The 26,375-nt window shown below is 41.3% G+C and overlaps 1 protein-coding gene across 1 annotated transcript in view; it reads right to left on the bottom strand.

Moving 5' to 3' along the window:
* Nucleotides 1–26,375, bottom strand: part of Nrx-1 (neurexin 1) — a 214,821-nt gene that overhangs the window by 90,696 nt on the left and 97,750 nt on the right. Inside the window, exons 4-6 of the mRNA XM_026812360.1 lie at nucleotides 21,207–21,266; nucleotides 7,725–7,868; nucleotides 1,884–2,044 (exon numbers count right to left, since the gene is read on the bottom strand). Coding sequence (XP_026668161.1) covers nucleotides 1,884–2,044; nucleotides 7,725–7,868; nucleotides 21,207–21,266 — 365 coding nt within the window. The remainder of the gene's footprint in view (nucleotides 1–1,883; nucleotides 2,045–7,724; nucleotides 7,869–21,206; nucleotides 21,267–26,375) is intronic.

Below are 26,375 nucleotides of genomic sequence, written 5' to 3'. Positions count from 1 at the left end.
TACTCGTATATCCTCATTTGTACCATAAGAGGATTTTAAGTAGTATAGTCGCGTCATAGTCAGACGTGTTGTCAGGCAATGAATGATCAATATTTAACTTCAAAACGGATTCAAAGAAGATCTTAACTATAATAATACGCTATTAAAAGATCGTGAATTTCACGTTGAACAAGAATCAGTGGACGATGTGCAATCAATGCTCGTCTTAAATCACGACGCTGCGTGGTACAGTGTCCCGTTGCGAATTGAGAACGATACCGAAACGCGTTCAGAGCCGTCGATCTCGTGGAAGGAAACGGGGACATAATCGCATTTCATTTGCCGCGTGGGATCTTAGAAGAGGCATCGGGGCTATCTATTTCTGGCGGGCTATCCGTTATCTTGTATCGGAGATTGCCGCGCGGGGAATGCATCGCGGTGGCATGGCGGCACCCGTGCAGCGTGCACGCCAACGATTTAAGGGCTGCGGATGTGCAAGGAGAGCTATCCCGCGCATGAATTAGGTCGCCGATGCCATGCATGCAGGCCCAGCATTAATGTTCCCGGTAGTAACGGCACTTCGGTTAATTTCCCCGAGCGCCCACCAGCACCCGACCGCCACCAATCGTCCGGCCGTTTCATTTTGCGATCAGTCACGATCGATATCGGATCCGTTCTAGCAACTAATCTTTGTGAAATCACCTTAACTAGCTTATATTCGCTAAAGCGGTAATTAAGTTTTCACTTTGCATAACGACGACGTCTGATTCCAATCATAATTTGATTCTAAAGTCACAACGCGACTAACATTAGAGACAAAATTGTGATTGAAATGATGAAGTGAATTTGAAGTGAATGAATGAAAATAAAAGGCACGTTCAGCGTGCGTACACGACCGCGACCGGTGGTTGTTGACGCAGCCGAATAAAATCGATTTGCGAATACGCAACGGCGTTAAATCGATAAACTGATGCGATGGGGAACTTGGGTCCCCCACGCTAACGTGCAAATAATTGCATTACCGATCCTATGACGCGTAATACGCGATGAATGCCGGTGTATACCCAGGACACGCTAACGATATTGCCCTCACGTCCGTTCGCCGATCTATTTGCCTCGGGACACCGAAGCTGGACAACGGGAGCGACCCGACTCTCCGGCGTGTTTCCGCTTTTAACGAGGTTAATACCAGTCGCAGAGACCGTTTTCAGTCTCAATTGCACGGATGAGCGGGGGAAAAAAAAGGACGACGCTTTCATCCTCCCAAAATGCGATACGAATCCTCGTAGATAAATAGAGAAATACGTATTGCCAGTTTGTGTTCCGGATTTGATCAAAATACATTCTTATCTATGCGTGTGAGACTAACGTCCCACCTTTCGTCGACATTTTTCTAAGCAAACAGAATATTCTATGGGCTACAGGAAATTCTGAAGGGGAAGATCAAAGGAACAGCCGACGTAGTCGATAGGTCTTATTAATATTTCATGAAGTCTCCCTGTTTGTCGGTACAAATTTCGATGCGACCGAACGAATAATCGGCGTATAGAATATAAACCACCTTGCCCGCGTATGTAAATTTTCATACACATGCCAAATGGAGCATGGCAAACAACAAATCGAGCATGATGTTGTGCTTGTGAAAATCAAACGATCGATTGTGAAATTGTTAGGTTGGTAAATGTTAGTTTAATACCATGGAATTGCTGAATATTCCATATGGTTCTCTGTTAAAAAAATAACGAGAAAGTACATAATTACCAAACGGTAAACTGTTTCATAAAAGTCAACGTTTCCCCAATAATAATGAGCTCAATCAGCAGTATAGCTGTTGATCGTACTACGATATATAAATTATCATTCGCTTAATGATTTCTGATATCAAATGCATTTTCATCACATACCTCTTGAACTTTCCTGTGGACGGTGATCTTGTGCCACTGATTATCGTCGAACCGAACCCGAGCTGGTTTTATGTGTAGATCCAATCTCCCTTTGGCCAACGTCATCCCCACGGCCACCCCGCCGTCTCTCAGGGACACGATCAGATAGTCGTCACCCTTGCCTGCAACCAAACCACCAAAAGAGAACTGTTACATGGCAGTAAATTAAGACAGATCTGGATATAGACGTGGAATAGAAATTGAAAATCAGGAGGTGCACGAAGTGATCGATCTTAATTATAATTGAAAATATAAAAAAATGACTGGAACTTGTGAGATGACAGTATAAATAAGTGTGAACACGTATGATAAATGCATAAACCGCAGGTAAACAAATCCTCATCTCGAGAGCAACAAGGTATCCCTCCTATCTCTGATTTCTCATTACACGGTAACTTTACGCAGGCGGAAAGGGTAAAGGTCTCGAATGAGATTATAATTCCTGTTAATCCCGCTGTAAATGTAAGATACACACAGCACCGCGAACGTGGATTAAATCCCGCGTGGCTCGGGCATAATTATAGAGAGGCTACCGGATGGTCGGCCGCGGAACCCTTTAGCTGAAAACAATAAAAATAAAGTGTCGTTTGCCGCGTCTTAATCCCTCTGCGCGTAACGAGCTCGCCGATACACCGGTATAATCCGCGAGGGCTTTTCAGTTCGTTCGCTGCGATAATTATTAACGGTGAACATCTACCCTGTTACGGTCGAAACGGGCGAATGAAAACCGACGAAACTAATGGTAAGCGGATACAAACAATTTATGCGCGTCGCCTCGTTTCAACCTCTAATCCAATACGAGCTCGATTGCCGGCGAAATCGCGAGAAGCTTGACGGGGCTTTTCCGAACCTCTCCATTCCCTTCATTCCAACCGTGGAAACGGTATTATTTTTATCGAGACTGACTTAAAAACGGAATTTTACTATCAAATAAAACATTAAAAATATTCAAGGGATTAACTCGTCTGATCATACTGCATTATGCATCAATAATTAATTAAAAGTGATAATAAGTGTCACAAAAATTTAATTAAACAATTACTCGTGGTATTCAATCTCATAAGCAAATTGTTGAATAATCCGGGTTTAAATTACATTTAAATTAATGAAATAACGTTACAGATTGGCCGTATTATACATATGTATTTAATGAAACAGTTAATATCGGTTATCTGTGTCACGCGCAATCGTGTATAGAAATTGATATTACAATGATAATCGATATAGATAACATTATGAAACTTGTTAAATATTGATCAAATAAAAATCAGTATTGACGAATCGTGCAACACACGTAGCCAAGAATTATAATAGCAATCGAAATGAACTTCATTGTACCAAATCCTTTCTGCACGGTTGTTCTTGCGTAATGGTAGAAAAATTAACATTTCAAACATTCGTTTCTATGTAGAGACTAAATGTCTATCTGTATTAGAGTATTAAATATACAAAGGATCTATTGTTGAGTACAACGGTTGTTCAGACCACCATTTTCTCTCTCAAAATATTGAAATTCAATATCCTATTCCCTTTTAGCAGAAATACCCAATATGTTCCAAATGTGGAACGTATTATTTAGTCATGTTAATCCACTTATGTCTGTCTTTTCAGTTTTACTCTGTGATCATGATTCTATTTGAAATCATTGTTAAATGCACAATGCGCATAAATCTTAAAACGAAAATTCTTGAAATAGGACGATTTATTAGATATTATTATTCGTCTCGTTATTATTCTAGAAGTAACAAGAATTTTTGCAATAAAAAGATAAACGCCGAAACAACGTCTATAGAACAGAATCGTTTTGTTTCTTTCTTACCTAATTCAGAACGCCATTCTTTCGAAACATTGCGCGGTCATAGCTGATATACTCTCCCGGTGGTGCGATATTTGCATTTAAACCGTGACCGCACGCTAATTATTCTGGAGTTAAGGCGTATAAAAAATGCAGACAGCAGCGTACACTTAATTGCAGCGACGAATTTGCATATGCCTAACTGCGTCACGCGTGCATTGTCCTATTTCGTTTCGCCGAGGGAAAACAAGTATTTCTCTCTCGCGACCCGTGATGAAAAGATACTTGAAAACGTGCTAGATAACGAATTACCAGAGAAAGTCTTTTATTTTAATTTGAAATATTTGGAACGAAACAAATAGTACTCCATTAAAGAAAGTAGTATAGACAATTAGATGAATTTGATTTAATAAATTTACAATTAATGACTTGATTTCTGGTTCTCAACAAATGCGATTTTTCTATACATTTTATAAGATAATGTTAGATTGTAGAATGTATGTTAACAAGGAAAATGATTAGCTATAGTATTTAGGTAGAACACACATGCAACTAAAATGGCTGTGCATGTTCTCGAAAATGAAATCACTAACAATTAGTTTTATTACACACAGTGAATTACTTCATGTTATTACAAAAGTCATGTAAATAAAAAACTAAATAATTAAATTACGGACACTGAAGCAATATTGGCAAAAGGAATTTAATGGAATGTCATGCGATCAAATTTCAATCACGCTGTAACAAAATAAAAATAGTGCAAACAATGAAAATGTATGTGATACGATAAACGATGAAACGATATAGATTTTTTATTTAATTTCACGTGTAAAAATAAAAACCATGCATTCGTTTTTAGTTGGATACTTTATTTTTACACTCTTTTTGCAATATCTGTAAAATACCGAATTGATTGAGTTTTATGTATCACTCGATGCTATTGAAACCTTCAATACGATTACTGTTTTATTCTCTGCGAATTCTGTAAAAATATAGGAAAACCACCGAGGAGAGATTACTAAAGAATGGCAGCTTTATGGGGTTCTATGTCGCACTAAAAAGTCTGTAACTTTTTACACCCTTTATAATATATTACCACCGAAGTAAGAAATAGAAAGTAAAACTAGTTAGTCTATTTAGAATCGTAGAAAATTCGTTCGCTAGCGTCAATAATTAATTAATAAATAAAATTGTTTATTGCAAAAACTTTTTTTCGTCCTAGCAAAAAATGTTTCAGAAAAAAGTTATACCTCAAGTCTAGTCTATGAATGATCGTGAAAATTTAAAATTAAAGAAATGTGTATTGCGTTCTTAACGCCAAGAGAAGTTTGCTGATACGCAGAAACTATCACAGTAGAACAATCAAACTTATCTATATTTAGTTTATCAGAAAATATAACAGAACTGAGTTCTTAGTGTGGGACGTTCATGTACTGCAGTGAAATTATATTATATCACATTTGTAACTTAGAGAATTGGAAATTATTGTCTCTAAGAAAGTTGTGTACAGGAGAACACGTACTTTCAGTTTATCTCGCACACCACGCCGTCGTGTATACTATTCAAGCAAAACTATGAAAAATGGTATCACAGGAAACTATGAAAGACGATATCGCGCGAAAGATTTTACGAGGATTGCTTACTACCAACGATACCTCCATGACTTCTAAATTTTATCGAACAAGCTGAAATAAACGCTTCCATCGACTCACTCATAAATGATAAAAAATTATATTCATGTTCCATACCGAAATGATTGCTTTTTCTCTCGGTCTCAAAGATTTCGTTCAAAACGCCACTGGTATCCTCGGCTCCGAAATTGTATAAATATTTTATCATTCTGTAATTGTGGAAAATTCGCATCAAAATATTTCAATCGATCTAAAAACCCTGTACACGTACGTTCAAAATAATTCAACGGTACAGAGGTCGAAGGAGTAAGGTTGTAATTCACGAGACGCTGTTCCCTCAAAACGAACGTGATAAAAATCGCGTTTTATGGCTGAGCTAGGGCAACCCTTTGTGATAACCGGGCCGCGCACTAAACTAGCCACCCGGAACTCGCATACCCGTTGCAAGGGCAGATTAATACAAAAGATATTAGGTAGAAGTAGAAATTGGCTGATAAGTATCGCTGGGTAAGAAGAAAATGTAGTATCTGGTGCATCGAGGGGAAGCAGGGCGAGAGAGCGCAAGAGGAGACTGCGGCACCGTGAACTCAAAACCCCTGTGCACGTACACCTTCGAACAAGTGTGTTCCGCAATGCTGTAACACGCATCTACACCTACACGCGGCTGGCCATCCGCGGCAGCCACTTACACAGCCGTGTTTATTCATCCATACACGGTGCACGTTCTACTTTGCCGCGTTGGGTCGCATCTCCGCGGCACCAGTGGCCTCTGCCCGCTCATTTGTTCCACCAGATAAGCTATACCGATGGTCAGCCGCTTAAATTATGCACATTTTTGTCGGGCGCACGGGACCACGGGTCGGGACGCGTTCCCGTTACCGATTTTTGTTCCGAGAGTTCGCGCAGCACGCGCCGACCATAAGTTTGCGACAACGCGAACCAATTGTTTTACTCTTGTTGCGTTCGCCCCCTCCTGGCAAATGAGCTTGCCGAGCTAATTTGTACGTTTTCAAGTTCCCGTGAACTTTTCTACCCGGAATTAAGAGAAACCGATAGAGTGGATAAAAACAAGTAATAAATAAATATTTCATGCAGGAAGTTTAAAAAGAGTATTAATGTGTGGGGAATTAAACGTACTAAAAATTGCAATTTTACTTCGCGTGTTAATTTAAAAGCTACTATATAGATTTTAGAAAATTAATTACATTTAAATACATTTGAGAAGCCTCTACCTTCATTTAAATCGTAGGATATACAGTATGTATGTACAGCTGAAGCTACATAATCCTGTAGTGTTCCCTACGACCTTTTCAAACGTCGTATCGATTCGCGTGAATCTTTCAAGCGACAAACTCCCTTTTACACGGATTCGCATAAGTTAGTGCTTCGGAACGGCACACACGTCTCGCATTCTTTCCACTCTTATTTTCTCAGCCTGTCCTACTTGCGTCTCTCATCCAGCTCTTACTTCTCCGGCAGCGTGGCCGATTCAACCTCGTGACCTCGCCGCGTCGCGGCTACTCCTCCGCATTGTTTCCGTCTTCGTTAAATACGCCTGCGTCGAAATTGTTTCGCGAACACGCTGCGGATTTTTCGGACGCGCGCTACCCCGCGCAACGCCGCGAGCTACTGTCTGTTTGACGACTCACCGTTATTTCCAGCACGATTGCAAGGTATAGGAAAAGAAAAATATTTGCCGAGAAAGAATTTCTTAAGTAGGTTAAGAATTCCCGCTGCTGGAAATTCTTTGCTTTATTAAGCTGTTGATAAATAAAACGGCTATAAAGTTGTAAAAGTGCCAGCAGCGTACCGGGTTGATCCTAATTGCAATTATCGTAATCTCTATTTCTTTCTGTTCCCCAGTGCACTGATCGCGATCAACCCTCTTTCAAAGCGCCGCCGGTAACGAGGTACGGAAGATCACGTGTGAGATATTACATTCGGCGCGGTTGGATCCAGTCTACTGGAACGAAAATCCTAGCGATACGATTGGGGGAGGAAGCCGATACGTTATTAGAAAGCGGGAGATTCCTCTGAGAATGATGTCAATAATTGCGGATTTCTAATTATCGGCAATGGGAGCCTCGGATATTACTTGCGGCATCTACGTGACAGCAACAGGATCTAACTGCCACGACTCATCGATCTTTGAGATCAATGTAATAATCTCACATGTACGTACGTAACCATGTAGACCCTTCACACAGACGAGATGAAGAGGACAGCTAATCAATTTGTACGTTAGATATGTTAGAGATTATTCTATCGAAGTTTACTCATTAATTAGACTATGAATAAATACATTTAGGATAATGTGTCGTTAATATGTAAATGAAAAGCAGAAACTGTATAGAATAGTTTTGTTAATGAACTTACCAGAATAGAACAGAAGTCCATTCGGCTGTCTGGTCTTAAATTGCAAACTGAGGGACTCTTGGGTGCTCAGAATCGGTTTCCCTACGGTCAGATCTATCGTGAGGTATTCCGTTCCCCTGAACGATGCTTCGAAAGGTGCTTTATCTGTAACAAGATAATAAATTCACAATTAGTTGAAAAATCAATAAAACAAGCAAATTACATATAAATACATATGAATAAAAAATACATATGTGCTAAACAAATGTATATTATTATGTGTAATATCTTGTGTCATTTAATAAGTGGACAACATTTTTTGGAAATAATCAAATTACTCAAAAATAAATTAAATACTCTAATAAAAATTGTATTCAATCTACCATCGATAAATAGTCAATTACGACCACATGGAATTTGTTTTAACTAGCAACGGGACCGTTAAGTGCTACAAAGGAAACAAAAACATGCTCTTAAAAAAAAATTCACAAAGGGCCAACGAAGTCGCGTCCGCTTGAACTTCAACTTAATTAAAACCAACGAGCGGAACACAAGTGCGCGCCATGACGCGTTTTTCCTTCTATCTCTCTCGTTTTGTTTTTTTTATTTCAATACTAGCTAGCTTTTTAATTCACTCTCGAGACGTCTGATCTCGTGGCGAGATACGCGTCCGGTGGGACTCTTCTCATTATTTTCCATCTTCCCATTGTTATCGCGCGGGCAAACAAAAGTGCACCGACGCCAAGGCCAGGCAAAAAGCTCGTAAGATGGTCTTTAATAGCCCCTGGCCGCGTGCCAAATCGCGCCGCTTCGGACTGCGCCCCGGACAACCCCGGCGCCGATTGAAATGTTCATTACCACTGCAAATCATCCGACGGGACCGCAACCGCTGTGGGATGTTCTCGGTTAGGGTACCGACTAGCGAGAACTTAAGAGCTAATGGTGTACGAATGATTTAAGCGAGGAGGATCTTGAATTGTGGGAAAGAAAATGGGGAAGTAATTCCTGAAATTGTAAGAATGTGTCAGAAGAACGTTCGGAATTTTAAAATAGATGATTAAAATCGAATGAAAATTCTGTATCGAATAAAAATAATTACAGGCTTCAAAGAGACTGAAATAAAATGTGAACTGAATTACGTTACGCTTTTACGATATGACGTGATTTCATTTTTATACTTGATGTAATTAAAAAGAAAATATTCATTTATCAGAGTACAGCGAATTGCGCAACAGTCAATTCAAAAAATTATTCTCACATCGTTACCATAATTGCTCGTTACTCCGCATCATTCGTCCGGCTCGACGTAAATCTTGACGTCAGTTGAACTGTTAATTAACACAGCTCTCGTTTGCCAATTTATTAATGTGTACCGTCAATGAAATCGTACCATTCATGACTATATCGTGATGGCAATTTTAAATCAATCAAGGACGTGTCTTTTAAATAATTTTAACAGTTCGTTTCCTTTTATTTAAAAAATATTTCATGTTTTATGCATAATAAAAGTCTCGTTTACGAGATTGAAACACAGTGGACAGTGTAGACTAAAAAAACTGTCTGTAGGTAGCAAGAGTCGACTCTTAGTCGAAAGTATTCCACTTAATAGCGCTATATTGTTCACTTGCACGTCCCCCCGGTTGTCCTGGTCGTTTCAATCTTCATGAGAGACGAGACAAGACCCGGCGTCGGTATCAAGAGGATCGTCGAGCTGTTTGCGATTGTGGCGGTGTGTCTAGCTCGCGAAGAAAGACACTTTCACGGATGGAAAAGCTTGGCCGCCCGACGAAGGATCGCCCCCCGCGTTTCCTGTTTCCCGTAACGACGACGGGGCAGGGAACGTGGGACGACCGAGCGAGCACCGATCTCCTCTTCTTCCTCCTTTTTTCTTTTCTTGCTCAAAGCGAGGTCACGCGCGCGAAGGTGTCATTAGCCACGTCGAAGGGTAAAATCCTCGGCGATCCTCTTTCCGCCTGGCTCGTTCGTCTTTGTCCGTTTGTTCACGCTGCGCTGAACAGCCTCGGAAGAAAAGCGGCGAACGGGTAAATGAAACGACGCCGGGGATCTAATCCTGTTAAGCGAAAGCGGTTTGCATCGACTTCGTTCAACGGAGAGAAAAAAAAAAGAGTTCGCCGGAGAAAAAAGAAGACAACGGCTTTGATGTCGCCCGGTTGTGATCTGAGTCCTCCTTGGGTCTGACGCTGGGTTTCTTTTTAAGATCGCCTGCGTCGGCGGAAGTTAATCCTAGCTCTTCAAAACAGGACATTTACCAAACATTATAAATAATTACACTTTCTTTTTTTCAACAGCAAAATAAGTTTATTTTTTACGGAGGGACTCATCGTTCGCCCAAACACCTACGGCTTGCGCGCAGAATTATTAATGCGGCCGTCCATAAAATCCACGACACGATTTCATGATAACGTCAGAACGAATGAATCGTTCCTCATTAAAACTCGCACTGAAAAGCTCAATTTATCAGAAAGACTACGGCGAGGCCCTCGGCATTAAACGCGGCTCACGCTAGTACGATTTACGCCCGGCACGGTTTTTCATTCATTGGACACGGGAGTGGCCGGAAGCGAAGTTTTCAGCACGCGATACCTAGGGGGAAAAGTCGAGCGACGATCGGCGCCGCAGCGAGGAGCGAACGCCTGCATATCTCGAGACCGGACTGCTGAAGCTCGTCGACTTCGACTAATTGTGAAACACGCCCTCGAAGCAACGCGACCGGCGTTGAATTATGAAGAAACTTCGACACTCATTTCCCCCGCGAATTTCTTTTCCCGCGATTTATGGGATATCGGTTACCTGGTTCCGCGCGAACCGACCCCTCGATCATCCAGGGGGTTAATTCGCCCGTCGTAATTGCGCGCGAGATAAATGCCACCGTTTCTCCAGATCTCATACCGACTGCCGGGAGAGCGTGTGATTCATGCGCGATGCAAAATATATTTTCAAGTTAGTTCGTAGCTTGTTCAAATTCTTAATAAACAATATAACAACTGATATCCAATTTTAGTAATAATATTAGTTATAGTTGAAGGTATAATAATTATATGATAGAAATGTAACATGAGAAATGTAATATGAAAAACAATTAATGAAATATCGCTTAGGCCATGATCCATCGACTTTGATCGTTCGATTTTCAATTTCCAGCGGCGAACGTCAGCAGCGTGTAATTAACGCGGTCGACTGCACGCGACGTTTTAATATAAGCCGCTTACTCGCCTATTGAATATTTTGGACGGATATCAAGGGCATCTTCTTAATACAATTACCGTGAATCTAAGTAGGAAATCATGGATTTTCGATTCGATTCCGGAAATTAATAATTGAATAATTCCAATAAGAATTGGAAATATGTCGGATAAGATTACATTATAATTTAAAGTTGATCTGATAATAAAAATGGAATTGGGTGAAAAGGAAGAGAGCGAAACAGTAATATTTTACTGGATTGATATAGTTAATCAACTTATTTCTGATTTATAAAGATGATAAGATAGGATACCTATAAAAGATGAGGACGAAACAGAAATTAGAGTACATATCTATAAGAAATTGGATCAATCTAATCCCATGAACTAAGAACAGTACACCGACATGTACTTTACGTTTTAAATATTGTTATACGGTTATGGCAAGAAAGAGAGGATTACTGATCGGATTGGCAACGAACGGGCCAAACACCCTAAAACTATTATGCAGAGCAACGCACGGTACACACGCCATTATTAATCTGTATTAATCGACGACCATTCATTAGGAAGTCAGCGATGGGTGGCCCTTCTCAGAAGGGGATGTTCACGGTATGTAGTAGTTCCGCACCTGGCGCACTCCCACGATCAATCGCTATCCCCGTCCCCCTTTTACCGTAAATCTCTTCGGCTAAACTCCGTCGCTGCAGCCGTGGAAGACAATGGCCAAGTAAGCTCGAACGGCAGCGAAACGGCACGTATACGTTCGAGAAAGCAATTAACGAAATACGAGCAGCCCGTTTTACACCCGTCGACCTCGCGCCTCGTTCGCTCCTTTATGAATATTTATTCAATGTAGGCGTTTCAATAGGCTTATGAAAGGAGAGCTAGGAGATTCGAAACGATTCACGAATCTTTGTGTGCTCCTTGAGATAGGTACACAAAAGCGTTGTTCCAAATGAAGTGTTACAAAGTCCTTGAGTCCTTTTGTAAGGATTTTGATTCACCAATTAAATTGCGAAGATTGTACAAAAATTGTATCTCTACTTCCGTATAAATTCTCGTTCGGAAATATTAGAATTAAATATTACACATGGACGCGGCCGTGGGAATGAATCGCGTCGCAGAACGTAATTTACGAAACTGGCGTGGCGTCGAGAAACTCTTTTATCCCGCGGAACGACGACGACGCTCGGCCGCGCGACCGAGAAGTCGCCGGGTGATTTTAATAAATTCTTACGGCTCCGGGAGACGATAAAAGTGGCATTAACGGTGTCGTTCGATCTCATCTCCGACCGTGTTCGTTGTCCTCGTCGCCGTCCACGCGGGATTAGCCGAGTAATCTCTCGAAGAGCCTCGAGCACGAGTAGGAGTAACGAGTTCCCGGGAGGAACGAAGACCTTTTCTCATCTTGCAAGTCGTGCTTCTCCGCCACGTTCTTTACTTCCTCCTTCTCTATTTCTATTTCACTTTCCTCTTCTTTTTTCTTCGCTCCCGAGCACGTGCAAAGAGAAAAGAGAATTCTCAGCTCTCTTGTTGTCTTCCTATTTCTTATTTCTTCGTTATCGACTGCATCCTCTTTTAAATGGGAAGATGGCTCTCTGTCTTTCAGGAGGGAGCAGACCGGAAGCCAGTAAAGCATTTCCTTGATGGAAGCCTGATTCCAGTATACGAGCGGTTAAACGGTCGACGTTCGCCGAGGATAATCGCGAATTTCGATAAATATTTAAACCTCCCTTAAGAAGTTCCGTCATTCTCGGCCGTTTACCATGGAAATCAGGAGAATGTGAACAGGTGAAGAACCATATAACACTGCTTTCTCCCATACAACAAGTATTTCAATTAAAACTTGTGAGATTAATACTTGCTCTTCAACTTTCCACACACGACTGCTTTTAGTGCCAATAAAAATAAAAGAACCATAAATTATTAAATCAATGAACGAGAATCAGTAAAGCCATAAATCAATCCATCTGCAAACAAAGAACGTAATATTGTTGTTGATTCTTAGTGGAACATAAGGGTACATTTCTTGTTTAGGAGAAAGGGAAAATCAATCAGTTTTTGAGACATTTCATTGGTTTTGAATGAGGAGTTTGTCGCGTATTCTAATCAGGTTGGGGGTGACACGGTAACTGGTGGAGGGAATTTTGTTAAAAAAAAAATTTGAAGAACTTAAGCAAACGATGGTCCTCTAGGGCCATTAAGAAGGTTGAATCCTAAGTAGTAGAGAATACATAAGTTACAACCAGTCATAAATCCTTTCAAATCTTGTCCCAACGGATGGGTACTCCATGCCTTAGGTACAAAGAAACGGTCCAATCGAAACGATTGCTGGATGTTACAGTACAAAGCTAATTGTAAGTCTTGAATTTTAGATATCCTAAACACTATTTCCAGCGATTTTATGGTTTATGACTTAACAACTCAGGTATAGATATTTTACAGTTATAAGTTTTCTTAGAAGCATACTAACAAGAAAAATCATACAATAAAATAACGCTTAATATACGAATGCGTATTGTGCAGCAACATGATATATGTATTATATGCCACCCAATTCCCAGGAATCACGGCAATAAATATCACACCCAAGGAATCACGGCAATAAATATCACAGAACAATGCGATACCATAGACAACAATACTAGTATCAATAATATTTCTCCGATTCCGTTCCTTAACTGCTTTAAACCTAGCGGTACTCCTTTTTAGACCAGTTTGAACGAGCAATAAAATAAATTATCAGGAGAAGCTTAAACCGGTCGATCGAGGCGCGAATAGAAGTGTACCGAGTCGGATCTAGTTCCCGTTTAATAAATCTCGATGGATCACGGGATAAAAGTGTACTAAAGACGCCGTTCGATTTATTTCCCGGCTCCTTTTTCCGTTGTATCCGCCTCCATACATCCGACGGATTATCGAGTTAATCCCGGGAACGTCCTCGGGACATTGCAGAGAGAGAAAGAGAACCGCGCCGGCTGGCCAGGATCGCGAAGGGAACGACGGCAATTTTCAATAAAGCCGATTTTCACCCGTGTTACTGCCGCCCAGCGATGGTGTACCCACCGCTCGATCGAATTCCCGCAGGAATTACGGATCCTATCGAAAATTAATGGAACGGGTGAGCCTCAAAGACGATTCGACTCGTCCTTCCTTAATTCCTCGGAGTTAAACGGAGAATTCATAATAGAAACTAGACGCGTCAATATTCGTTCAATATTGTTCCTTGACGTTCTTGTAAGAACAGATCATTCTCGATGTTCATAAAACAAGCTACTCTCACGTGATACGATTTAAAAATCCATCAAACGCAAATGTCTTCTCTCTTTTACATAAAAATTTCATGCTACCCTCTTAAATTTTATTTAAAAAAGAATCCCGTCAGGTTTTATCACTCCGGGAACTTTATCAAGGTTCGTCGGATGGGCAGTCATCGGGGTCGAAGTATAACCGTACGCGCAATATCACAACCGATTTCGATATAGATGTTTCGCCGTAATCGTCCTTATCTCCGTGCACAGTGGCTCGTAAACAGCCTTTTGCTATCTGGTTCAGCACCGAGCCGGGAAGAGGAGGAGGTGGAGGATCCTTCTGCTCTTCCTGAAGAGCCATTCGCGCCTCGTATCTATCGACGCGGCGCTTCCGCTCGAGAAACGATCGCGTCTGCCTCGCCTGCTGGCTGGAGACGTTTCGCAGATACGCGAATGATATTTCTGTCCGCTTAATGTCGCGCGTCGTTCGATCAAACGAAGCTTGAAAAAGGTGGCACATCGAGGAGCCTATGGGAATGTACACCGAGACGGTATCAGCGAGGATTCCGATAGCACGAGTGAAAATGTTAGTAAACTGTCGCCTAACATAGAAAAAAATTTGACTGCATGTGCAATTTAAAATATCTACTTTCATAGATATTTTCTTCGAACGTTCACTAATTAATAATTTATCATAATGATATTTTTTAGATTCTCCCTTAAATCAATTTTATAAATCGATCTTGTTACTTGAAAGTCTGCAATTCGAATATCGAAGTTTACAATATTCAATGCATGACCTGCTTCCAATGTACATGCAATACACGCTGCGCAGCGGTTTCGCGCGATTTGTGTCGCTGATGGACGACTCAGAATTCGACAAGGCGAGTCTGAAGTTCGGTATATAACGCGAACACTGTTTCACCGCCTCTTAACCGAGACTTGCGACCCGTTGCGCATAGCGATTTCACCGTCGGACCTTTATTACACTGAGGGCAATCGCAGCTTTCCAAGTTTGCCCCCGACTTACCCCTCACGACCAAGTTCCGCCGCTAAACAGCAAAAGTGAATAGCTGTTTCCAACTCGACATCATTATCCCGAACCTTTCTAACCACTTCCCGGATTCGCATGAACTTTCACACGAATTTATGCGCATGATGACAAACCAGACGACGCTTCGCTTACAGAGCTCATATTTATTGAATAATATAATAAAAAGATGAGTAGGTGAATGCTTCTGATATTTCTAATACTCGTCTCGTACACTAGTTGTCATCTCTAATACAGAACATATCATTAATCAAACGTGTTATCTTAAATAAACCCACTTCCTCCCTTAAGTAACAATAAATATCTTCGTGGTCAGAATTCATGGGAGTAAACGAGCGGAAGCTTCCTTCAAGCAACAAAAGCAACCCCTTTTCAGTCAGACCTTAGGTAGAAAGCACTTATCCGTTGTCTTGGATGGTAGTAGCGAAGCGCGCAGGAGTTTGTCCGGTGCAAAACGGAAGCTGGGATGGTCCTGGTCCACCACCGGCTTCCGTACGGGGGATATCCTCACGTGTCGCGTCGACGTGACGCAATATACATGCTAATACGACAGCGCCGGTCGCTCTACGAGCCGCAAGGATGTCGGCAAGTGTCCTTTGAGACGGTTTTCGGACAGTCGCGCCGAAGGACGTCGCACACCTTTGAGCTCGAGCTTGCCTCGAGCCGGACGCCTTTACCCGTAACCCCAGCACTCGATTACCGGCACTTTACTGATTATTTTACGTAATTTGTCGACGGGTCAAATGAAAATTTGTCGTGCAACGAATTCGTTGGAAATTGCTCGATGAAAAATTAATCAGATTGTTGCAGTTTTGTTAAGGGCGTTAACAATATGAATTTATTATAATAATTAGTACACTAAATTAAGGTTTAAGGCTATCGTTCCAAAGGATTGATCTGATTACTCTCTCGCTCGCTATATCTCGCCGTGACTCTTAACGACCACACTCTATCTATCTCTGATTCTTACTGACTGATCTACCTGTGCGTACATTATACCGAATCTTCGCATTCCTAATGCTCACACGCACGCACAATGATTGTACCAAGATAATAATCGAATTACTAAAGGAATACAAGTTTTGTATATTTCTTCTTCGCTTTATGAAGAAATCAAAATGAAAACGAACTTGTTTTAATATTTTCTGCAGCTACAGAGACCTACTTTTATTGCGGCTTTATGTTATCGACGTTGTAATTGGCTTCGCGGTAAATTCTACTTATTTTACTGAAAAATTTATGAAAAAATAAGCCGCTCGTGCACACTTCCCTAGAGAAATTGATGTGTAAATAGCGTGCGTAAAATAAGCTAATACCGACCTACGTATAATTAAACGTAACTACTCGTAATTTTGTTTACCGATACCGACATTTTATTCCCTCCTGTGTTTTCATGCTTAAAATTATAATATCATGTGTTACCATTTGCCTGCACGGATATCTAACAATGGAATCTATACGGCGTATCTAAAAATAAATTGTAGTGGTTCTCTTAAATGTATCGTAACATATTCCTCGATAATGAAGAAATTATGGTTCTTACAAATTATCAACATAATTTGTAACTGTTAATTCGATAGAACGTTTCTGACGGAAAATGTCAGTCAGTCAAAGCGGCAGGTGATAATAGAAAGACTCGTGGGTGTTCGCGAGCCATGGGTGCCGTTGCACACCGCAGGGATCGTTAAACCGGCGCGTCTTTTGGCGGAAATAACGCGGTGCAATAAGGCGCGATGCCAAAGCGATAATCCTCGCGTGCGAGGACTCCGCGAAATGCGCACTACGACCACCCGCGGCCGCTGTTCAATTCATGATTTCTCGGTCCTCGCGCAGGGTACCGAGACAAAGGAGCTGGTTAAAATGTATGAATCGCTCGATTCTTTCACGGAGATCTGCCTCTACCGTGATTGATGATGCGTATTGTCCGATTTGCTGCATTCAGATTTTCGTTACGAGGCCATTGATAATGTCTGCACGTTTCAGAATTTGTTTCACATTTCAATTTATAAATGTATTTACTGGTGAAATTTATTACAAGCTGAACTTTATTATACGATGTGCTCTGATCATATTTTTTTTATGAAAATCATCTTAAATTTTTACACGAATTTAAATCATATTTTATTATTTAAAAATCGTAGTATTTGCTGTACAAATTCGATTGCTGTTAGATTGCTGTATCTCGTAGGTTCAATACTACGATTGTACCACTGAACGAGAACATTTTGTAGGACAATTTAGCAAAGCGAAGGAAGCCAATCGGAAGATCATCACTGACGTAAACTAAATGCGCGCCGATACGGCTGCTTGGCCATGGGTAGGTCAACCCGTATCAATGGCTGTCCCAACCCCGTCGACAGTGTTTAATCGTAAATTTGCATACCTCCTGAGGTACAAGTGCATTTCGAATTCGACTAACGGTTACAACAGACTTGCGATAAGTAATCCCTGGGAACTAAACTGTGAACCGTTTTGTAACACCATAATCAGGGTTAACCCGATGGATCACACTCTGTCGTGGATTAAATATTCAAGCTGATACCAGAAATTCAACATTCACGATCAGGAGTTCAACAAATTCTACGTGCACATTCGATCAAGAAAAAAATCGGTGCATTTTACAATAAATATAAACCGTATCTGAAGCCCCATAATCTATTAAATCGTCCGCAACGCGATATTTCCCAATTTTCAACAAGAATGTGTATTTATACAACGTAAACGACTTTAATTATCTGCACGTAATATCCGAAATAGCCGATATCGCCTCGTGCAGGGCAAAACAGCTGGTCATTTTCGTCGATTTTTCATCGAGTTCTGGCCACGCCAGGAATTTCAACCAGGCTCCACAAATTTTTGCGTGAAAAACTTAATTAGCGATCGTCCTAAACCTCGAGCACATAACGTTCCTCTCTCTCTCTCTCTCTTTCTCTGTCTAAGTTGTACTCNTAGTATTTGCTGTACAAATTCGATTGCTGTTAGATTGCTGTATCTCGTAGGTTCAATACTACGATTGTACCACTGAACGAGAACATTTTGTAGGACAATTTAGCAAAGCGAAGGAAGCCAATCGGAAGATCATCACTGACGTAAACTAAATGCGCGCCGATACGGCTGCTTGGCCATGGGTAGGTCAACCCGTATCAATGGCTGTCCCAACCCCGTCGACAGTGTTTAATCGTAAATTTGCATACCTCCTGAGGTACAAGTGCATTTCGAATTCGACTAACGGTTACAACAGACTTGCGATAAGTAATCCCTGGGAACTAAACTGTGAACCGTTTTGTAACACCATAATCAGGGTTAACCCGATGGATCACACTCTGTCGTGGATTAAATATTCAAGCTGATACCAGAAATTCAACATTCACGATCAGGAGTTCAACAAATTCTACGTGCACATTCGATCAAGAAAAAAATCGGTGCATTTTACAATAAATATAAACCGTATCTGAAGCCCCATAATCTATTAAATCGTCCGCAACGCGATATTTCCCAATTTTCAACAAGAATGTGTATTTATACAACGTAAACGACTTTAATTATCTGCACGTAATATCCGAAATAGCCGATATCGCCTCGTGCAGGGCAAAACAGCTGGTCATTTTCGTCGATTTTTCATCGAGTTCTGGCCACGCCAGGAATTTCAACCAGGCTCCACAAATTTTTGCGTGAAAAACTTAATTAGCGATCGTCCTAAACCTCGAGCACATAACGTTCCTCTCTCTCTCTCTCTCTCTCTCTCTCTAAGTTGTACTCAGTCAGACATCTGCTAACAACGCAACAAAACGACCGTTTATAATGTACGACCGCAGCGCGCTCGAGGGGGCGAACCACCCCTAACCCTTTTGGCCACCTCTCGCTGCAATTTCCCCCACTACGCATACCACCGCTGCGGCATAAATCCCGAGCAGAGGGAATATTACGTTCTGGCGGTCGCGAAAGAACTTTAAACCGGCCCCGACTAACCCCAGCGATAGCTAAACCCACGTTTTTAACTGCACCCACGAATAATCGTGGGAGTATTCCGGTTTCTACGTTCGTTGCCTTCCCTCGCCTTTTTTTAAAAAGGTTACACCACCGTTCAAACGACTGAACCATGCTAAAATGTAATTTTTATAACTTTTTTTCCCTATATGTATTTTAGCAAATTATCCTTCATCACTCGATTTACGATAAGGAAACGCTTTATTAAACTTCAATTTTTTAACTTCAAACTGTGCCCCGTTCGCACGCGAAATTTTGTTGCAAGTCACTCGATGGATTTATCGACTGCATCGAGTCAAATATCATCACTCATTGGACAAAGATACTTGACCATCCAAAAATGTATTCTAATTAAGAAAAAATAAATCTAATCCACTCACGTACATAGTATATTTTATGTCGCGAGTACTCAATGAGTAATAAATCGTAAATGAGAAGTATTAACTATGTTTCATAAAGTTATTGTGTGTCGACAAATTAACTTTCAGGCTGTGTTCTAAATAAATTACGGAGCTAATTACCGCGCCGGGTATTGTGCGTTTTTGCACAATGCGTCTTCATTGGAAACAAATCTCAACACAAAAGGATAAATTACGGCCCAGTCAGAACTGCGGCATCGCTTTTGAATTTCCGGCTTGAATCCCATTCCTACACTGTGCCGGGACGTCCTTTGTACTTTAAATTGTTCGACCATGTTCCCCGCGATTGCGTCCATCTCTTTCTCTCTGTATCGCGCGGTTGAATATTAAATGAGCACTAATAACTAGTTAATTTTCATCACGCTCGAAAAACACTGGAACTTTCCTTTTCGAAGAACGGGAAAATTGTGCTACAAGAATTACGTTAATCGCGATAGAAGAAGAACTTCGCTTCATCGAGATTCCCCTCTTGGCTCCATCCCACTTTTTCTATGTTCTTTATAAAATGAAATTGTTTCTTTTTATGCCCCAAGTTCTTGATTTCACTTCTTTTGTTGCTGAATCGTTAATTTACTTTTAACTCTAGTTTTACTGTACCACTTCTGATTCTACTTTAAAAACTGTACGGGAGAATAAAAAAGATAAACGCTTCTACTTCGCACGTTCTCTCGCGACGAAAAAGTTTGATGGAATTAAGGATAATGAATAAAACGACTGTAATCTAGAGACAAAGTGAGCTTCGATCGAGTGATGTATTTTTCTTTCGAACTCGATAATTCTGATACCTTAACTTCAACTTTATATATTTTGCTAATAACAAATTTAGCGTCCATTAATCTGAGACGAAGGAGTCTGTTCGGAAGTGAACTGGGATTACCGCGTACGCCTTTTTCCCAGTTATAACGCGGAAAATTGAACGAACTACCATAACTTAAGAGGCTTTAACTACGAACTGTATCCAGGAGGATCTGCATTCTACGGTGAAGATCAATTAATCAAACTAACGAGCCACGGTATATCTTACTCTACGCTGTAGTACCTGGGTAGCTAAGATTAGAAAGAGTGCAAGCAATTCACTGATTAATCGCACCGTCGACGTCGTTTCAAATTCCATCAGTTTCACCCATAAATAATTGTCCATGATATATGTTACAGCCAGTTACTGTTAAAAACAGTTACCCTTCGGAAAGTAAAAAATAAGAACAATTATTAATTTGGATCATCGTCTGTTCTGTTGAATCATAAATTATTTAAGAAACTCATGAGATGCAAGAAAATTGATAACATCTGGCAAGCATTGTGACACATCGGACTGTTAACTAATGACATAAACATTTACATTCGAGAGGATGTAAAATATTAGTCGCATTCGATTGTGCGAATTTCAATGAAGTGTGATCGATAAATGGTGTTCTAGTAAAGAAATGTGGGTGACTGGTCCAGGTGCACAAGATTTATACGACATTGTACGGAATGCATTAACGAGGGAGAGAGGGCTACGATCTACCGATCAATACTAGCAATACCTCTACCTAGGGCCGGGCCACATTACCGTGGACCCCTTTAGCTTAGTAATTAGCGTGACTCACTGTACTCCCACGCCCAGTAATCACCAGCACCCGCCGTAGGCAGCACCGTGCTCCATGCTTCTATGCGTAAACAGAAAGAAGGAGAGAAGGAAAGTAAAAAACTGAACCATGCTTCGTAAATGAATTCTGCGAGATTTCCACCTGGACAGGTGTACATATGTACCACACATATGTACCTCGTTTCGATTTCGATATGAGGCAAATGACGACTATAATTAATAAATAATGAGAATTGTATTTCATGTAAATGAATTCTTGAAGCAGGATAAAAATTATTTTCATCCAAGAGAAGATTAAATATCCTGCTTTAAGAAGAATCTATAAAGAATTTGTGATAATAAAATGTTCTGGTTTCTATAAGAATCATTTTACCAGTTTTTATCATGACCCTATCTTATTTTGCTCTATCATCTAAAAATGGTCATGCACAACTCGTGGAAATAAAAATTCAATACCTCTCCGTCTGCAATCCGAACAGTTTCTCAGACACAAATTGTTAGTGACTCACCCGGTGAATAAAACACTTCTAGCTGGAAGATACAGTGGCTGATGCGCAATCGAAAATACATTATCCAGCGCTTCTCCTTCGCGTTAGACGAGTTATCGCGGTTTCGTGCCTCGTAAAAATCATAATCCGTTCCCAGGTTCGTACACAAACCACCCACACTCGCCGCGTATCGATCGATGCATCGACCAATTTCACCAGGGGATTCCACGAAAAACGTTAAGCGTGTCCTAATATCCGCGGCGAGTGGAACGTGTGCCGCGTTTTAAATTTCACCGACGATGATCAAAGGCTGATAAAACGGTTGCCGATGGACCAATTTTTCTTCTCGACCAGCGTGTACAACGATTCAATATCCCCCCCTCCTCCATGCTTGTATCTCCTTTTTATTTCAATTCGGTACACGCTGAAACGGGCGACCACGCGGAAATTAATGGCCGGCTGATATTCGGCCAATGTAATCATTATCATGTTTGTAAAATCCGACAACGAAACGCGACTATTCCGGTCGAATTAATTGAACGTTTATAGCCGGACATTACAGACAGATCATGGTCGGATCGGTAAACCGTAACTAAACGGTACTACAAACTAGTTGATGCACTCAAAATTTGTGTCGTTAATCTTTGCGGTGGTCATGTTTTATTCAAACCCGGTTCACCGTGATTTCCACGGAATAAATGATAGATCAAATCGAATAGATATTGAACGCATCACCGCGAACAATTAGCGAAAAACGTCCTAGAAAATAATACGTCGTACAAATGCATAAAATAAAGAATTATGATCGATGTTCGTTGGAGATAAAAATCGTAACTTATACTGCGTCGCGGTTCTCGATTCTCGCTTCTCTTAACACACGGGAAAGATAATTGTCGAAGATAAATTCATTAAAAGACGACGGAACTACGCCGGAAGTTGCGGAGCAGCGCGGAAGGTTAGGCGTAGCATTCGTACGCTCCGGAGGCGGAACTGGGTCAACAATCAACGGTCTTAAGGAGCGAAATACCACCTCCGCAATTTAGCAAGCCTGATGTTCGCGTTTCTCATTTACCGGTATCCGCTAATTCGTCTATCTCGTTTAACTATTTCATTGTGCTGACAAATGTTTTGTTAATTCACCGCGTGCATATAACGCGTATTTCCTCGGCGGCGGCCCCGTGTTCGCGAAATCCACGCCGGGCCCTCGGCAAGACAAATAGGAAACTATTTGTCATTACAAGTTCCCGGTCTTATTGCACTTTAGGGAGAAAAATCGTATTCAACGTCTGACGCCGGCATCCGTGCGCGAAATATAAATTCACCGCGTTATAAGTTCGAACGTATCTGTCTATACAACACTTAAGCGAGACTTTATTAAAGCGACGATCTATGGAGGACGAAATTTAAATGCAGCAAACAACTGGTACCAACGTCGCCGATGTGCACACGNGTTTCTATAAGAATCATTTTACCAGTTTTTATCATGACCCTATCTTATTTTGCTCTATCATCTAAAAATGGTCATGCACAACTCGTGGAAATAAAAATTCAATACCTCTCCGTCTGCAATCCGAACAGTTTCTCAGACACAAATTGTTAGTGACTCACCCGGTGAATAAAACACTTCTAGCTGGAAGATACAGTGGCTGATGCGCAATCGAAAATACATTATCCAGCGCTTCTCCTTCGCGTTAGACGAGTTATCGCGGTTTCGTGCCTCGTAAAAATCATAATCCGTTCCCAGGTTCGTACACAAACCACCCACACTCGCCGCGTATCGATCGATGCATCGACCAATTTCACCAGGGGATTCCACGAAAAACGTTAAGCGTGTCCTAATATCCGCGGCGAGTGGAACGTGTGCCGCGTTTTAAATTTCACCGACGATGATCAAAGGCTGATAAAACGGTTGCCGATGGACCAATTTTTCTTCTCGACCAGCGTGTACAACGATTCAATATCCCCCCCTCCTCCATGCTTGTATCTCCTTTTTATTTCAATTCGGTACACGCTGAAACGGGCGACCACGCGGAAATTAATGGCCGGCTGATATTCGGCCAATGTAATCATTATCATGTTTGTAAAATCCGACAACGAAACGCGACTATTCCGGTCGAATTAATTGAACGTTTATAGCCGGACATTACAGACAGATCATGGTCGGATCGGTAAACCGTAACTAAACGGTACTACAAACTAGTTGATGCACTCAAAATTTGTGTCGTTAATCTTTGCGGTGGTCATGTTTTATTCAAACCCGGTTCACCGTGATTTCCACGGAATAAATGATAGATCAAATCGAATAGATATTGAACGCATCACCGCGAACAATTAGCGAAAAACGTCCTAGAAAATAATACGTCGTACAAATGCATAAAATAAAGAATTATGATCGATGTTCGTTGGAGATAAAAATCGTAACTTATACTGCGTCGCGGTTCTCGATTCTCGCTTCTCTTAACACACGGGAAAGATAATTGTCGAAGATAAATTCATTAAAAGACGACGGAACTACGCCGGAAGTTGCGGAGCAGCGCGGAAGGTTAGGCGTAGCATTCGTACGCTCCGGAGGCGGAACTGGGTCAACAATCAACGGTCTTAAGGAGCGAAATACCACCTCCGCAATTTAGCAAGCCTGATGTTCGCGTTTCTCATTTACCGGTATCCGCTAATTCGTCTATCTCGTTTAACTATTTCATTGTGCTGACAAATGTTTTGTTAATTCACCGCGTGCATATAACGCGTATTTCCTCGGCGGCGGCCCCGTGTTCGCGAAATCCACGCCGGGCCCTCGGCAAGACAAATAGGAAACTATTTGTCATTACAAGTTCCCGGTCTTATTGCACTTTAGGGAGAAAAATCGTATTCAACGTCTGACGCCGGCATCCGTGCGCGAAATATAAATTCACCGCGTTATAAGTTCGAACGTATCTGTCTATACAACACTTAAGCGAGACTTTATTAAAGCGACGATCTATGGAGGACGAAATTTAAATGCAGCAAACAACTGGTACCAACGTCGCCGATGTGCACACGACACTTAATCAAAGATATCCGCAGTAGAAATCTTATTTCGCGGGACGCTTACTCCTGAAACGTACACTTATTACCTTATTAAGTAATCCGCGTCACAATTTCGCTGGCAACTTCATCATCATTTTTCCACGCTGTGCAGCCAATGGTGCACTCCTCCTCGTCAGAAGTACGCGGGGTAATTACGGCTGAAGTTAAGCCGGTCAGAATTCTCTGTGGAATTTTTCAACGTTCCCGTTAACAGCTTTTTCCATGGGCCACGATTGTCTCTCTCTCGTTCTCTCTCTCTCCCTCTCTCTCTCTCTGTCCGAGAGACGTTACGCGCGATATAACGTAATTTCCCTGGTTTAATGACCATGTTGAAGCCCCGTGTCAGACTTTCGCGGGGAAGAAAGAGGAGCGGACGATGAAATAGCGACGGGAACGCTGTTACTGCGACGGGAACACGGGAAGAAAAACGAACTAGAGGATTTATTAGGGTCAGAATAATCAGTCCGCCGGGATCTCTTACAAATACCGCGGCGGAGCGACGCTTTACCACCGTAGGAGAGAACCCGGCAAAGGATTCAACAACGGAAACGCGAGCAGAAAAATCCTGACGATATCTCGCTTGGGAAAAAAATTTCCCGATTACGTGACAAATTATATTCAAATAAACAGATACATTGTTACGACTAAATTTTGTACAAACTTAAAAGACAAGTAAAAAGGTCTCCGTTCAATAAAACAAGTGTTCCCATTTATTTTAATTGCATGATAAATTCCAACTATTTATTGTCTTGCGCAAAATGCCGTTGCCGTTATTTACACTAAACCCGTGTCCTAATTTAAATCCGACCGATACGATATAAATAAATAAATAACATTTTACATCTGCATATACATGCAGCGATCGGCTGAATTTATCGATTTACGAGGTTTAAATTAGGATGTAGAATAAGCTGACAGTAACTACAAGATTCCGTTATATTATACTTCATACTTAAATTGTGATCATTTATTTCTCTTTAAAATAATATGTACCTTTCTTTAATTCCGTGCAGCAGAAAGCAAACACGAGATTCGTAAAGTTCATTGCGTCGATAATCCATCTCTCTTTCTCTTTACCGCGAGCAATTTCATTACGGTTCCCTATCACTCGAAGACATCGCATTGTATCGTGGGCGTGAATTAAGAATGATTTACACGGTGAACGTGCATTGCGCCCGGCCCCCGCCCGGTAATCACGCTATAAATTCGCGGCACGAGCCGCCACGTATTTTATGCAACAATGAGCCCCGACGCGGAGGATGGGATTAATTTAAAGCATTGATACGGCCGTGAATAATAAGGAAGCGAAAACGCGTTGCCCGATAAAAGCAGATAACGGGCGTGGTCGTGAGTCGCGTGAATCGCTCGTAAAACGCGAGCCGACAATCCTTGAAATTCTCGTGAACGACTGCGGCAACCAGTAAAGTGACTGACGATGATTTTGTTGTTCCTTTGACAACTCGGTCTATTAAGGATGTACTGGCTATACAGTCAATCCCAAAAGTTTATGTACTTTAGAAAAATGTATTTCCCATAATTAAAAATAGTGCATTCTTCTTCTAATTTCGATATTTAATGAGTTAAGTATGACTATTTGGCATTTTATTGATGTTGACAAA

Source organism: Ceratina calcarata, unplaced genomic scaffold (genome assembly GCF_001652005.2).
Source record: "Ceratina calcarata isolate Rehan_Ccalc_2016 unplaced genomic scaffold, ASM165200v1 scaffold115.2, whole genome shotgun sequence".
NCBI lineage: Eukaryota > Metazoa > Arthropoda > Insecta > Hymenoptera > Apidae > Ceratina > Ceratina calcarata.
Note: the sequence above shows the minus strand (reverse complement) of the source record. Positions and strands in the feature narration are given on the sequence as shown.